Raw genomic sequence first — 17,275 nt, 5'->3', positions numbered from 1 at the left:
TAGAGAGTTAATCATAAGCAAATAATATTTCAGCCTACACGTTTGCTTAACATGTAAGTGCTTAGGCACTTAAATTTTTTATATTAAAAAGTCTTAAATGGACTTGCAATGCATAAATAAGACCCCCAGACATTAACTAAGGAGTCTAGTAAGTTTGCTTACATTATTTTGGACCAGTGGGGTGAGCAAGGAGCAGTCTGAAAACTAAGAGGGAATAAGTATTGTTAGAGTCTACAATTCTGCGAGAGGGAAGAAGACGTGATCTGGGGAAGGCACAGTAAGCTGCTCTGTTGACATCCCAGCTGCTCTGCCTTTAAATTGTGTCCCAAATCTCTCCACTCCATCTCCATTGCTACTGACCACGTTCAAGTCACAGTCTTTCTCACCTGCATCAAAAGCAATAGCTTCTTAATTGATCTTGCCCCATTGTAATATATTTGCCATACAGCAATCATTGTAAGCATTTTTCAATACAAATAAAATCAAGGCATCCTTTGCCTGAAATACTTCTATTACTTCCCATTAGGGAATATATTTTCAATTTTTTTATTGCTCATTTCCTCCTTCTTGCTGATTTCAAACACCCGGCATATATTTTCCTGCCTTAGGGCCTTTATGATTAGTACTTTTTCCTCTGCCTGGGGCTCTCTGTCCCCAGATCTTGTCATTGCTGGTGCTCTTTTGTCATTCAGCACTCAGCCCAAATGCCACCTTCTCAGAAATATCCTCCTTAACCACCAATTTAAATTGGCTCTGTACCTCCCTTCCCAGTCATTATTTTTTAAATTTTACTTTATTTTTTAAATTTTTAAGATTTTATTTTTTATCTTCAGAGGGGAAGGAGAGAGGGAGAGAAACATCAATGTATGGTTGCCTTTCGTGTGTCCCCTGCTGGGAGCTGGCCTGCAGGGAACCAGCCTGCAACCCAGGCATGTGCCCTGGCTGGGAATCAAACCGCAATCGTCTGGTTCGCAGGCCCGTACTAAATCCACTGAGCTACACCAGCCAGGGTACTTTTTAAATTTTTAATTACTGTTTATATTTAATATTATTTTGTACTGGTTTCAGGTCTACAACGTAGTGGTTAGATGATATTTCAGGCACCCACCTGGGACCTCACCTAATTATTACAGTGTTGTTGACTGTAGTCCCTGTGCTGTACTTTACACCCCCGTGACTGTTTTGTGACTACCAGTCTGCACTTCTTAATCTTTTCACCTTTTTCTCCCACTCCTCCAGCCCCCGCCACCAGTCATTGTTTCTTACTGTTATATTTCGTATCAGCAGTTATAGCTATTAGAAATGCTTTTGCTTAGCTTGTTTATTGTCATTGCTCTTTTCCCCTAAAAAAATTTATTAAAAATATGGGTTTAGGTGCTGTAATAGAGTGGCCAAAACAGAAAAGAAACTTAATTCTCTTAAATAAAAATTAGGTTATATGAGGCCAGTGAGGCAACTTTTGTATCTGTTGTTCTGCCACCCCATCACACTTCTTCCAAACCGTGATCCAAGCTGTCTGCTCCATCTCCTGTCATCACATCTGGCGGGCAGGGAGGAGGAAAGGCGCAGCTTCTTCCTTTGAGAGCACAGCTTAGAAGTGGAACACATCACTTTCCCTCACATCCCTTAGCTACAAGTAGTTTTTTCCGGGGAGGCTGGGAAATGAGCCTTTAGTCAGCTAGGAGTTAGTGCCCAGTTAAGTTCTACTGTGATGGCAGAAGACACAGCCAGTAATCTCTGCTATCCCCTCGCCCTGTCACATTGGAGGGATAAGTAGGATGCAGGGGAGCAGGAGACCTGCCTAGCATCTCTGAGCACTCTATCTTCAGTTTTAAGAAGAGTACTTACCACAGTACGTAACGGATGCCCAGTACATGTTTATTAAAAGTATTAATTATGAAATTGAACTTTTCATTCTGGGAGGAGAATTGTGGAAACCTACAGACTCTTTGACCATCAAAATGAAAATATATCCCAATTCTGTTTGTTGCTAATGACTTTTCATTTTATTTATCACCATTATATATGCAGACTTAGAACCAGAAGAAATCATGTATAGAATCTAGGTAATACTATCATTTTATAGGAAGAAGTAATCAAATGTAAGACGTGTTTCTAAATCAAAGTAAGGAGAAAGACTGAATGTAATTGATGTATCAGCAAATGGGGAGTTTAGGCTAGTAGATGCCCAAGTAGGTAACATAAGCTGTTAGATCCAAAGAGACCAGCAACAGTATATTCAAAAGACTGAGAATTCCAACTGATTCATTAAACTTGACACTCAAAATATAGCATTTTAGATCAATTATTCTTGTGATAATTCTGCAAGTTGTCACTTGTTAACCCAAAGCTGTAATCTTTTCTTTTTAATACAGTAAACTTTCTTTTTTTTTTTTAAATATTTTATTTATTTATCTTTAGAGGGGAAGGGAAGGAGAGAGGAAGGAAACATCAATGTATGGTTGCTTCTGGTGCATCCCCTGCAGGGAACTGACCCCTGCCGGAAACTGGCCTGCAACCCAAGCATGTGCCCTGACTGGGAATCAAACCGCGATCGTCTGGTTCGCAGGCCCGCGCTCAATCCACTGAGCTACACCATCCAGGGCTTAATACAGTAAACTTTCAAAAAAGGAGAGGAGTACATTCCAGATAGTTTAAAATAGTGTTTGAAAAGTTAAAGCAACTTGCTATGGAAGGAGAAGTAGAAAAGATAGGTGGTCTCTTCAAGATCTCTGAAATCCCCGTGGTCTGTAAGGTGATGTGAGGAAGATCTTTTGAGGATGCAAAGCTTTTCATGTAATAGTTCCAACTAGATGTGCATATTTCTTTCTGATGAAGTTGTTTCTTTTATAGAATTTTCATCTCATTGATTACCATCTGGCAGCGTTCATCACAGTGATGCTGGCAAGGAGGCTTGTGTGGGCCCTCATCTCAGAGGTAACAGCTTATTCATACATTCCGTCACTTGCAGTTACAGTTAGTTACTAGAATGGGTTCAAGTTGGAGATATGAAATGTCTGAATCTTATTTGAATGGAATTATAAAATTCTTTATTCCCATGTGAATTATGTTCTTTTAAAAAGTTTTTCCTACAATATATTTAAAATTCACGTGCAACATAACTCAGAAGTACTGTTAGAAATCTCATGTGTCTGGTAGAAGCTCATTTCTAGCTTCCAAATTCTTCAGTACAGTCTTTCTAATTTTAATAATTACAGTAAAAATAGGATGAATTTAGGTAACTCGATATGAAGGGTTTTATGTAAGTAGTTGCAGCTAAAACATTGTTTAAAGTGACATTTACTTGAAATTATTTATATACCATTTGTGGAGTTGCTAGCAAGAGACACTTGTTTGAATTAATTACAACTTGGAATTTTAAAATGACAACATCCAAATTGGCATAAGACTAATCTTGAAGAGCATTATCTAAGTTTAGTAGTCAGCGGAGGACAGATTGGGACATTATTAATATGTTTTTTAAAAAAATTAAAGCTGTTAATAGAATTGGCCACTGTTATCATTTTTATATATATTTATATACTCCAGTGAGGGAGGCAGGTAAATGTGTTTTCTTAAAATTTTGTTATCTTGTGTACTATAAATGATTACAAAAACAAAAAAAGTATGAACTTAGCTAACGTGTCTAATAATTTTAATCTTGGTGTTTATAATTCATTGTGAAATTTTAAACAGATAGTTATAATCACTGATAACCAGGTCAACTTTTTTCATCCAAAACATGGGAAGTCTTTGTGTCTGTAAGCTCTAATTTTCAGAAGCCTTATAAACATAGAATGATTGCAGATATTAAATTATAATCTAAAAACCATTAACTGGAAAACAATAGTAGTAGGATCATCTGTTTTGCACAGTGGGAGAGGCTGTCTGTAACCTTTTCTTCCAGGTTTTTTTTAGGTCCTGAGAATACATGCTTACTTTTGGGTATATAGTGAGAAACTTTGTTCTTTCTTTAGAGGAGCTCAGTGGAGTTTTAGGTTTGTATCTATTAAAACAAGCAGGGAATGATTTTGTTTCATCTCTGCATTTCCTTAGAAGTGACACTGTGTGTCAGATTAGTGTGTGCAGTTAGTGTGTAGAACAGAACCTTCATAACTGGGTTTCTGCCTTGGAGCTACAAAGACTATGACTCAAAGTACTCTGAAATACTCTGTTTTGCCTTTTTTCTAATGGCTTCACAGTAGTTTAACAGCTTTTTCATAAGCTTAGTTGGAGAGTATATTAGCTGTTTTCTAAAGAAACCTGTAATTCTTACTGAGAACAAAATACGTAAGCTGATTTTAAACAGATTTCTAGTCAGAGACTTAAACTTGTAGTACCTTAGTGTCCATCAGAAAGGGAATGTTTAAATAATTATGGTATATCAACATAATGGGATAAATTGCACACAGCCTGCCATTAAAAGATAAAAATGTTTTCACTTACTGACCTTTAATATATTAAGTGAAAAAAGCAAAGCACAGAACAAAGTGTATTTGCTTATATATGACTAAATTACCTCTAAAAGTACTAAAAGTACAAACTAATAATGGGCTGCCTCGTTGGTGGCTGGGAGGCAGGACCAATAGGAAGGGAACTTAACTACAAACACTGTTAAACGTTTTATATTTTGAGCAATGAGAACATGTTATCATTCAGAAATTTCAATAAGAGCTATATAGTGATTCTCTTTCTAAAATATTTGAATTTGATGGATAATACCCATCTTAAATGATCTTTCCTTCCTTCTATTAAAATATGTTTGCCTTTTGTTTTGCTTATGTCACAGAGAGGATCCCTCCTCTGAGAAAGACCAGTCATTTTTAAGGAGGGGCTGGGGGTAATTAATTAAGAAAGCTAAATACTGTTCTGGGCAGAGTACCTCTCCAACTAGGCAGGCTCTGTTTATTCACCTCCAGGCCAGCTCTTCTCTGCCTGCCCCGCTAGACCAGAAGTTACTGCACTGTTCCTTCACCAACCTGAGGCAGCTCTTTTTTTTCTTCAAATTGTTTTTCTAAATAGAAAAGTAGTACATTTTATTGAAGAAAACTTGGAAAACACTAAAATATAAAGCAGAACATTTAAAAATATTACCATACCATTAAGAGAACCACATTTTGGTATATTTTTCTCTAATCTTTATATGCATATAGGGAATATGTATATTTGGGGGGTATTATCTGTATTATCTGGATATTTGGGACATCATTTGTATAAAATTTTATATTCTATATTTCTAAGTTAACATGGTGTTAGGAATATTTTTCTATTTCTTACCTGGCTAAATCTTTCTTGTTCTTTAGATCTCAGCTGAAATATCACTTCCTCAGGAAGTCTTCCGTAGGTTAGGGTCTCCTGTTCATTGTTCTCCATGGCAGCCTACTCTTGTCCTGTAGTACTCGTCACAGCTATGAAAATAATTACTTGTGTAAATCTAAATTCAATATGTGTCTTTTTGGTTGGGCAGCTTTGTATAGATAGAAGTCTTGGTTATCACTGTGTCCCCAGGACCTGGTATAGTATATGTCGCACAGAGCACACCAGTTAAGAACTTGGACTCTGAAATAAGGTAAAAATGATCAGTGTATCCAAGCTTTGCAGCTGTGGTGACATTGGGCCGAGGCAGCCTTTTGTTTCTAACTCTAAACTTTTGAGAATGGAGGCAAGGAAGTAATTCCCAGGGATGAATTACCTTCCCTAGGCTTTGAAACATGAGTTGCCTTGGCATGAGGTGTGTATCAGGGCAGTTCTGTGCAACTGTTTACCCTGCTCTGGATGAGAACATCTTGAATGTTTTTTAGTTTGGGGTGTAAGCAGTTCGTTATGATATTAATTCAGCTGTTTCTTTGCATTTGTAAGTAACTATATAAATAGTATATATTGCATATGTATATATTACATGCAATATAGTGCGTTGTGTAAAATAAAAAAAGGATATATTGGAGGGACCTGAAAAGATCATTAGCCAGATAATTTCCCCCCTTTCTTGGTTTTGATACTGCTGTTTGAGAAGTTATAGGAATCTACCATTTTTCTTCTGTATTTTGCTCATTCTCTCCTTCCTAGCTCACTCTGAAAGAAAATGGCATTGCAGATCTTCATGTTTAGACAAGTATGTTTTCTTATCATATTTAACCAGTTTTAAGGATTTGGGATTAAAGAAGAATATTTGAACAGCTGTGATACAAAGAACTGGAAATGATTATGCATTATTCCCATGTTTGCAAAAGTCAAAAAAGAAACTTAATTTATATAGGGATTTGTTGAAGAACATCTGATTATTTTTTGCAGCTTTAGTAATTTATTAAACATTAAGTCAGCAAACAGAATGGGGGGGAAGGATTCAAAGAAAAATTAGAAACTTGCTGCCATTGAAGCCATTATAGTCTAGTCTGGAGTCAGATAAATTAATATCTTTATGTACTTAGAAATCACTTGGTGGGTTGTTAAAATACAGGTGACTTGCAGTTTTTTTCACTGTATCTGGTGAGGGAAGTCAGGAATTTTTGTGTTCTGTTAGCAGCCCAGATGTTTCTGATGAATGTAGTTCATGGACCATACTTTGAGAAACCACAGTGTAAACAAATGAGATAATATCAAAAGAACTTAAAGGAGGTCTGTATGAGGCACTGTGGGAATACAAGGAGGAAACAACCAACTGCCTGGAGATGTCTGAATATGGGGGGGGCGGGGCGGTGGCTTTTCTTCTGCCTTCCTTCTGTCCTTTCCTTTATCCTTCCCTTCCTCCCTTCCTTCCTTTCTTTTTCTTTCTTCCTTTTTTTCAGCACAGCTGAACTTTCACTAAATCTACCAAGTCTTTACTTGGGGCACATTGTTTTTGTATGAGGTCATTTATAAAATGTTCCTTTTGGTGCTCCCAAACTTGTAGGCCACTAAAGCGGGCGCAGCATCCATGATTCACTACATGGTTCTGATATCAGCTCGCTTGGTGCTGCTCACTTTGTGTGGATGGGTGCTTTGCTGGACTCTCGTCAATCTCTTCCGAAGCCATTCAGTCCTCAATCTCCTTTTCCTTGGCTACCCGTGAGTATCCAGTTTTCCCATTTTATTAGTAAGTCTTTTAAGAAGTTATTTGGGTCGTGCAGTCAATAGTATAAAAGAGAAGAAAATGAAATTCTTTAAATATAAACCAAGAGTTCAGAAAATTGGAAAAATCAGCAAGTAGGGTGACCTTATAGTTTATTTTCTAAATTGGGATACAATGAGACGTGTAAACCAGGACTGTCCCAGGAAAGCAGAGGATAGCTCTCCTGCCACTGGAGAATACATTTTCATTTGCTCTGATCACCACATAAAGGCCCCTGGTACTGACTGTATTGGCACAGAATGGTGGCTGATGTTAGTTGAATGAACTGGATCAGTCAGTTTTACCGTTTGGGTCAAATTACTTTGGACTTTGGGTTCATGTAACAGAAGTATGCCATAATGAAACCCGATGAACTTTTTGACCAACATTTTATTATGAAACAAAATATGTCAGCATATGCATATCAGTAATTAGTTTGATATTTATAGTTTTCTTGAAGCAGAATTCTATACAATAAAGTTCACAAGTTTTGTGTACATTTATGAGCTGTAATAGATACCTGTGTGACTCAAACCACTATCCCGATGTAGAACATCGTTATTCCAAAGGTTACTTTATTCCCCCTTCCAATCACTTCCCACCTCTTGCCTCCCAAAGGCCACCATTGTTTTGATTTCTTTCTCTACCATAGATTAGTTTATCTGTTCTCGAATTTCATATAAAAGATATTATGCAGTATGTACACTCTTGTGTAAGGCGTCTTTTACTCAGCATATTGTTTTTCAGATTTGTCTGTGTGGTTGCATGTATCAGTAATACTTCTTTTTAAAAAAAATATTTTTATTTTATTTATTTTTAGAGGGGAAGGGAGGGAGAAAGAGAGAGAGAAACATCAATGTGTGTTGCCTCTCGTGCGCCCCCTACTGGGGACCTGGCCCCGCAACCCAGGCATGTGCCCTGCCTGGGAACGGAACCAGCGACCCTTTGTTTCGCAGGCCTGGCACTCAGTCCCCTGAGCCATATCAGCCAGGGTGTGTCAGTAGTATTTCATTGTGTAAATATACCACAGTTTATTTTCCTAATTTTGGATGTCTGGGTTGCTTCTACTTTGGGGGACTTTCATTAAAAATGAAACTGTTATGCACATTATTACATGTCTTTTTTGTAAAGATATGTTTTCATTCTCTTGGGAGAAGTATCTAGGTGTGGCATTGCTGAGCTATAAGTTAGGTTTCTGTTGAGTTCTGTAAGAATCTACCAGACATTTTCCCAAAGAAGTTGTATCATTTTATCCTTCTACCAATTCTGTAAGAGTTCTGGTTTCTCCACATTTTTGTCAACATTGATGTTTTCTGGTTTTCTAAATTTAACCTTTCTAATGGGTGTATCATGGCATCTTCTGATGCATATTGGCTTATTAAACTAACTACGTTGCGTGGTTTAGCTTATATACATTTGGCTAATACTTTCTTCATTGTATGTTAGTAGATAGCAAACATTCACTGAGCTCTCTTTATGTGCTATGTGCTGGGCTAGGTGCTTAGAAACATCACCTCATGAAATCATCACAATAACCCAGGAGATAGTATATTGAATCTGCTCTAACAGATTCAGAATATTAGTAATTTTAAAAGATTAGAGATTTATCCCTTTTACTGTACAGTGTGTGGAAATGATCTTGGGTATCGGCAGTGCCCTTGTGTCTGGACCCTGCTGTCTAAGTCTATAGTAGGGCACCTTTACCTCAGCTAAAGAGTCTGGTGCTGTGGAAGCTCAGGAGAACAGTGGCTGCTGGCAGACGATGAGCAGTCTTTGCCACAGGTAAAGACAGGTTAAGAGATTTAAAAACTTTTCCATGGTCAGGCAGTGAGTGAGAAAGTATCAGGTCTTTTTGATTCCAGAGCCCTTGTTAATCATTACATACAAGGGAGAACCCAAAAAAGCCCCAGAATTTACTTGTAAAAAACTTTGTGTTTATTCTTACATGTTTAAACTTCAGTTACCTTCAAAGTACTCTCCATCTGATGCAACACACCTATCGAGATGTTTTTTTCCACTGCTCAAAATGGTTTTTGAACTCATCGATTTTGATGCCTTTTAGTGCTTCTGCCTTTTTTTTTCCCCACCTCTTCCACATCAGCAAAACATTTCCCTTTGAGGACTTTTTTCATCTGGAGAAATAAATTCATGTGGGGTAAGATCAGGTAAATATGGAGGGTGAAGCATGGGGGTAAGGGGTCATGCTGTTTGGGGTCAAAATCTGCTGAATACTTGGCACGGTGTGGGCAGGTGCGCCTGTAAATCACCCACCATGAAGTGTGCAAACACATTAAAAGAGTCTTCAAAAAGATTTCACTGAAGCCAAACACAGCCTCTTGCAACAACGCCAGATGGGTTCCTAGAACACTCACCTAGTGGGGGAAACCTGTACAAGGTTTCTTTGCCCTTCAGAAGACAATTCTGGGTGTGTTTGGAGTCCCACTTACACTCCGTATTGAGTACTTCTCGAAGTGTGGTTTCCAGAACAGCAGCATCCACATCTCCTGACAATTTGTTAGAAACAGATATTGTCGGAATCCACCCCAAATATACTGAACTGAACCGTGGGAAGTAGAGCCGAGCAGTTTGTCTTTTAACATGCCCTCTGGAGGATTCTGCTGCTTGTTCAAGTTTAACAATCATATCATTTATGGGTCTGAAGTATAGGCGTGCATTTATATGGGTAGTCACATAGTATAAAATCAAGGCATAATCAGATTTTATGGGACCATCATTTCAATCTACTCCCCTCCCCAGCCTTACGCCCCTACCTCTACACTGCAGTTCAGCAGTGTTGAACCTAGAGCCTTCTCTGCTCTTGGCGGTTTTGTATAGGTGTGAGTTCTTCTGCCTGATGCTTCTGTGTTTACCTGCTCCCACCCTACTGCCCCAGGGCACATTCACAGTGGACCCAGAGCTGCTGCTAACCTTTCTCTTACTAATTAAGCTCATCCTTTCTCCCTCTATAAAAAACTATATACAAGTGACATTTGTTAATTTTTTAAATAAGATATATAACTAAATGTCTTTTCATTTGCTATTTTCCACATCTGAATTTTTGTCAGTAAAATGACCATTTTATTTACACTACTTCAGTTATAATGTAGAAGTTAGTTTAAGGACTTAGGGAAAGTATTTAGAATGTTTTTAAGGAACCAAAGTTTGGAGTAACTATAAGAAGTTATGAAAAGCCTCAAAAATATTCAGTCCTTTAACTAAGTTTATATTTACTTATCATACTTCTGGAATTTTTTCATTAGCCCATCAAATATTTATTGAGTGCCTAGCATGTTTCAGTCACTGCTCTAGGCATTAAGGATACAGCAGTGAATTAAGAGCAGACTAAAATCTCTGATTCACAGTGTTTACATTGTAGTGAGAGAAGGATAGGCAAAGGGGGAAAAACCCAAAATAAAAAATGTAACAAACGTGAAAAATATGGAGTCATAAGTTCTGTGAAGAAAAATAACCTGGCAAGGGTCACTCCCACTGGGATTGGTGGGGGTGTCGTGAGAGGCAGGGGAATCCCTGACTGAGAAGGAAACCTCGACATGAAGGGCAAGCCATTGAAAATGACCAGGTGTACACAAAGATCTGTGTAGGAAGGTGCTTATTCCATTAAAATTTATGGCAGCTGGAAATAAGAAACAGCCTAAGTTTCCAAAAAGAAAAATGGGTAAATTATGGTACATCTATCTGAAAATACTATAATATCTTAAAAATTGTTACAAAAAATATTTAATAACAGAAAATGCTTAATATACCCAAAGTTAAAATAGCAGGCTGCAAACTAGTTTATATGGTATGAGGCTTAACATACAAGAGAAAAAAGTGTACAGTCTGCACCTAATTATAAAAAGTTATAAAAATGATTATTTCTAGGTGATTTATATTTTGGCATTGCGATTTTGTGTAGTTTTCTTTTATTCATTCTACAGTGAATACGTATTACGTTTGTGGAAAGGAGTTACTTAGTGAGCTTCCCCAAAATGAATTACCAGCAGTAAAGAAAGTCCCCCTTACATTATGTTCACTCTGGCGACTCTTTCAATAACATAGTTACAAGATCTGTCTTAGGTGGCATCTGCGGTCTCACTTTCACATTCACCTTTTTCTACAGGTTTGGTGTTTATGTTCCTCTCTGCTGTTTCCACCAGGATAGTAGAGCTCATCTTCTTCTCACGGACTATAACTACGTGGTTCAGCACCAGGCGGTAGAGGAAAGTGCCTCAACTGTGGGTGGCTTGGCCAAATCCAAAGACTTCCTCTCCTTATTGCTGGAGTCTCTAAAAGAACAGTTTAATAACTGCACACCCATCCCCACCCACAGCTGCCCTCTATCTCCAGACCTCATTCGAAATGAAGTAGAATGCCTGAAAGCAGACTTCAACCACAGAATCAAGGAAGTTCTCTTCAACTCCCTCTTCAGTGCCTACTATGTTGCATTTCTTCCCCTGTGTTTTGTGAAGGTAAGTGGTTCCTTGCTTTTATGTGCTTCCTGGATTTGTGTGTGAATGACATGAACTGGGTGTTTCTTATTTAATTCCCCCTTTTCTCTGTCTCCCCTTTGGCAGCCTGGATGGTGGAGTTCGGCTGCATCTGGAGTGCACTAGTACCGCTCCTGGTTGGCGGATAGGTATTTCCATATATGTGATGCACCCGTGGTGGTCCCCTCCTTTTTTCTTTTCCTTCCTTTTTTTTCCCCCAGTTTCCTGGGAGAATACATCTTTTACTTATAATAGAGTCAGTATTTAGTAGGTTAAAAGAGTACCAAGATTTCAATAAAATTTAGCCTACTGTGGTTGATCTTAACATGGTTATCAGGATTTCCTTGATTTTAATCTAACTTTTATCTAAACTTCAATTTACTTCAGTAGAAAAGAAAAACGGTCTGGATGTCACTGGGCCCAAAGTCTGTTGGGACATTTTAGTGCCCTTCCTTCACCCATTGAGAAGCACGTCTGCAGCCGGAGTGGTCATTCACAGAGAGCCCTCACTTCTTCTAGAAAGGAAGCATTTAAAACATAATCGCCTCTCCCTCCCAGCCCTAACTCATGCAGTCAGAAAGTCAGGTTGAAGCATTTGGAGGAGCCTGCTGGTGAACTTTCCGCACAGACAGCAGGACAACCAATGCATGTGTGACTCAGTGTGGCATTTGTCTGCAGGGCACACGTACACACACCCATCTCTGCCTTCTTGCTCACCAGTGCATGGATCATTTCTCTCTTCTGATCTCTTCCAGAGTACTCAGTACTATGACATGCGCTGGTCGTGCGAGCACCTCATTATGGTATGGATCAATGCTTTTGTCATGCTCACCACACAACTACTGCCGTCCAAATACTGTGATTTGCTACATAAATCAGCCGCTCATCTGGGCAAGTGGCAGAAGCTCGAACATGGGTCCTACAGCAATGCTCCGCAGCACATGTGAGTAGGCCAGAGGGTAAAACCACAAACACCTTTCCACATGCTGCTGACCGTGTTTATTTGCTTTGTATGTCATTCTTGTTCTTGGCTTCGAACATTTAATTTTTGGTTTTTGTCTTCATGGATGCTTGTCATCACTCTAAACTGAACACAGGGGACATTAACTCATCTCCACCGCCATCCCTAGTGCCTCCTTAAATGCCTCCTACTTTTCAGCTGTCCAGTCACTCTGGAAGGCCTAATTTGTTTCCCAATCTCTCATCTCGGAGTTTTCTTTTAGTCTTAACCCTTCAGCCAAATTCAGAGTCATGATCTATTTTTAATTCTCTTTAGGAGACTGTAAGATTCATCTTCTCATCTTGATTGCTACAGCTAAATAGTTGCTAGCTTATCATCTCACACTTAGGCAGCTGGAATTTGCTTCTCTAATCTTTTATTTCTAATAAATGCAAATTTGTTCTAGTAATTTTCCTGCATTTTAAATTTTTTCTATATAAAATTGCTAATGAATATTTCTCTGCTTTTCCCATATTTAAATGTAAACTGTTCCTGATTGCTTACTGACTTTTCCTCTCACCGTGTCCCCTTATCAGTCATTTCTCTGTCTGGTTCCTATGGTCCAAAATGGCTAACATTAGAACCCTTTTATTCTCTCATTGCTGAGCCTTCATCACGCCTTTCTCTCAGATCTGGACCATCCTCATCTCCCTCCTTTTTATAATTTGAACATTTCACAAATTTCCTCACCTAGAAATTCTTCCCTAATTAAGTGGGACAGATGGAGGTGACCTTCCCCTCCCTTCTCCTCCTCACAGTCCTCCCTTCAATGATCTGCCTTGATGTCTGATACAGATTAGCACAGGCCTTCAAGATCAGGAACTGAAAAGAGATTGGGCCAGGCTGAAAGAAACCCAACTGTGGGCAAAGGACAAATTTCAATAAAAATTGAAAATACAATCCACAGTGCTAGTACTGTACATCTTCAGGCTCCTGATGGCACATGGCCATGAGGTGTATCATCACTTTAATGCTGGTAAGTGTGAGCAAGGCTGATGGAACATTTTCTGAACTGGGAAAGCTTCAGGGTGCTAGAATTTTTTAACATATCTACAATGCTGTCCCAGTTCTTTTAGGAAACTAACTTTTCCAAAATTAGGAAGAGATGAATTAACTTAGATTTTTTTTTTTAAGCTTAACCTGAAAATTCCCATCCCCACCCCAACTACATTACATTGGTCCTGGAAAGAATGAAGCTTATTCCGTAACTTCTTTTTCCTAGAGAAACCTCTATAACAATAAACCAAGAAAGTGGTAAAAAGAGAAATCTGTGTCTGTACCTTGTGTGTGTCTGTGTTATTCCATAGAGCTTCTTGCATATATGAAGTGTTAAAAGTATGTGATAAACTGATTTTCTCTATAGCTTTTTGGGTTGTAATTCTGCAGTAAATGTCATGCCAGCTTGACAACCTGTTGATTTCTCCCCTCCTCTTAACAGCCTTCCACTTTCTCTTCTTGGTTGTTCCCTCTAGCGTTTCCACCAGTAGACTGCTCACTGGGGATTGAGATGACAGTCTCCTTGCTTACCCTTGGTTTTCTGGCTCATAGGTACCTTACTTACACATTTAGTTCTGCCCATTCTCCTAAGCCTCTTAGTTCTTTGTCATTGACTTAACTGTATCACTTTGCAACCTCTCTACTGTATAGCAATGAAGGTATAATAAATTCTTTTTAACTCTTTCCAGTTTGACCATAGAAGACTCTCTTTTCAGAATTCAGACAGATGAAGCTTTGAATACTTAATCTCTTCCATAGAAATATAGCTGGCGTTGCCAGACACTGTCTTACCTATAATCGCCAGTATGCTAACATTGCATTTCTTTCTCCCTTAGTTGGTCAGAAAATACAATATGGCCTCAAGGGGTGCTGGTGCGACACAGCAGATGCTTATATAGAGCCATGGGGCCTTACAACGTGGCAGTGCCTTCAGATGTATCCCATGCCCGCTTCTATGCAAGTACCACTTACTTCTTTTCAAATACACGCTTTGGGTTAAGTGTTAGAAGGCCGTCATGTCTAAGCATCTAGCACAGTGTGAAGCACATACTAGGAAATTACAATGATACAGTGTGATTATTGCTTCTATACTGATGGCCTTGATTCTTTGGAAATGTCTTCTGAAAGGCAGTTTGAAGGTCACATATCCAGCTTCAACAGCTTGACTGGTTTCTCTAGTTACATTAGAATTTATTGAGTCTAGTAGTATTACTTGATTTGAGTAGACAGTTATTTAAGACTTTCCCTTTTATCTTATATTTTTTATTTGTAATAGTTTGCTTTAATGGTATCCTTATTATAGTGTATCTGTGTATCCTTAAGCAATATTTAATATAGTAATGTAATACAATATTTTGGGGTTGGCTTTTGTTTTTTACATTTGTGATATGTATCATCTTAAAATACCTTGACTTCCTCTTTGAAAATTAGACAAATGTCATGATCAGCAGCCTAACTTTTACCTTTTCCTGAATTAAAAGGGAAAAAAGCTTAAAAGTTAAAAAGGAAAGTAATAGATACCCGCTAAACCCAGCTTCTCACCCATTTGAGTTTATACCTTGGGTTATGTTCTATTTGATCTTCATTTTCCAGAAATTCTGACCCTAGGGGCAGAAGTATTTACTTATAAGAGAAAGGCCAAGTGATCAGTGGGCGTGGGGGAGCAAAGGCGCATGCAGGGCCCATTCTTACTAAAAATGCCGTAGTGCAGCGCATGGCCTTTGAATGGAGATCACAGTCTGAAAGAGAATTGGAGATCGTTTTTTTTTTTTTGAGGTACTCTTTTTTTGTCCCTTTCTCTCGTGTTCCTTGTGAGGGTACATGGACTTTTGGTTCTGCGGGTGTTTGCTACTAAAGGCCTTCCAATTAAATACTGTGAACTTGCATCAGGGCAGGATGCTTGTAAATGCCATGAAGAGGGGGCAGGGTGAGTTGGGAGGAACATGTGGGAGATAAAAGACCCTTTAATGAGGAAACTGCAAGCATNATAAGAGAAAGGCCAAGTGATCAGTGGGCGTGGGGGAGCAAAGGCGCATGCAGGGCCCATTCTTACTAAAAATGCCGTAGTGCAGCGCATGGCCTTTGAATGGAGATCACAGTCTGAAAGAGAATTGGAGATCGTTTTTTTTTTTTTTTGAGGTACTCTTTTTTTGTCCCTTTCTCTCGTGTTCCTTGTGAGGGTACATGGACTTTTGGTTCTGCGGGTGTCTGCTACTAAAGGCCTTCCAATTAAATACTGTGAACTTGCATCAGGGCAGGATGCTTGTAAATGCCATGAAGAGAGGGCAGGGTGAGTTGGGAGGAACATGTGGGAGATAAAAGACCCTTTAATGAGGAAACTGCAAGCATCTCCTAGGCTTCTGTGGGTTGTCTTAACATGGAGGAGTAGACTTGAGTCATAACTGCCTGAGCATTTGGTTTCTACACAGAATATTTAATTCAGCCAGCTGAATTCCAGAAACCATTAATTACTTCTGTTGGCCCTTGCTGTCCCCTTAAAACCTGTAATAACCAGATGTTTTATTAGCATTTTCTGCTTGAAAAAATAAGTATTTTCCTTGCTAGCACTGGGCAGCTGAAGAATCAGGTGGAATCCAAAGAAGGAGGATTAGGGAAGTTAACTTATTACTGATTGTGCATGACCAGACAGGTGTAAATCAGTACTTCTCAAAGTGGTCTTTGTGCCACTCTCATATGAGTCACCTGGTTCGCTCTTTAAAAATAGCGATGGGGGTCCCAGCCCCAGATTTCTGAATCAGAATCTGTGAAGGATCCAGGAATTTTGGGACTTTCTGCCAAGATGGAGGCATAGGTGGAAACACTGTGCCTTCTCCCACAACCAAGTTTGATACAACAAAGGTTTGGAGAACAAAGACACAGCCAAAGAACAGAAAATTGAATTATACGGAACTCCGACAACAACTAACCGTTCAACCGGGACGGTAAGAGGGGCGGAACCAGCAGCAGAGCAGGGTTGGGGCAGGAAAGATCCCCAGACCTAGGTGCACAAGTGGCCCGGACCCAGTCACGGTGTGGGGCAGACTGACCATAGTCACACATTCACGCACAGTGAGATGGACCACGCAGGCCCCAGGGGGCGAGGGCTGACGGCGGTGGCACATTTGCGTGCAGTGGGACGAAACGTGCAGTGGGCCCAGTGACAGTGGCAGCTGCTGCACCTGTGGGGGCCACGGCAGGAGGCGGCAGACGGGACACCATTGCTCCTCTTTGACCCCGCCCCCACATACAGTGTCACAACCCAGTGACTGAGTTGCCCTGCTCTGGTGAACACCTAGGGCTCCGATCCTGCACCATAACAGGCACGAACAGCCCAAAAGGTGGTGCAAGAAGAACTCAAAGTCCAGAGCCGATAACTCTAAGCGACCAAGAGATTGCCAGCCTCTCAGAAGCACAATTCAAGACACTGTTTATCAGGATGCTCACAGAACTGGTAGATTATAGTCACAAATTAGAGGAACAAAGTCACAAATTAGAGGAATATATGAAGGCTAAACTAATTGAAATGAAGGGAGATGCACAGGAAACCAATAGTGATGGAAAGGAAACGGACTCAAATCAATGGAATGGACCAGAAGGAAGAACGAAACATCCAACCAGAAAAGAATGAAGAAATGAGAATTCAAAAAAATGAGGAGAGGCTTAGGAACCTCCAGGACATCTTTAAACGTTCCAACATCCTGATTA

The 17,275-nt window shown here is 39.4% G+C and overlaps 1 protein-coding gene across 1 annotated transcript in view; it reads left to right on the top strand.

Moving 5' to 3' along the window:
* TMEM39A (transmembrane protein 39A) overlaps positions 1-17,275 on the top strand; it is a 30,944-nt gene that overhangs the window by 10,954 nt on the left and 2,715 nt on the right. The window contains exons 4-8 of the mRNA XM_037045555.1: positions 2,854-2,937; positions 6,890-7,044; positions 11,208-11,556; positions 12,330-12,517; positions 14,407-14,527. Coding sequence (XP_036901450.1) covers positions 2,854-2,937; positions 6,890-7,044; positions 11,208-11,556; positions 12,330-12,517; positions 14,407-14,527 — 897 coding nt within the window. The remainder of the gene's footprint in view (positions 1-2,853; positions 2,938-6,889; positions 7,045-11,207; positions 11,557-12,329; positions 12,518-14,406; positions 14,528-17,275) is intronic.

Source organism: Sturnira hondurensis, unplaced genomic scaffold, assembly GCF_014824575.4.
Source record: "Sturnira hondurensis isolate 20B ecotype Veracruz unplaced genomic scaffold, ASM1482457v3 Scaffold0004338, whole genome shotgun sequence".
NCBI lineage: Eukaryota > Metazoa > Chordata > Mammalia > Chiroptera > Phyllostomidae > Sturnira > Sturnira hondurensis.
Note: the sequence above shows the minus strand (reverse complement) of the source record. Positions and strands in the feature narration are given on the sequence as shown.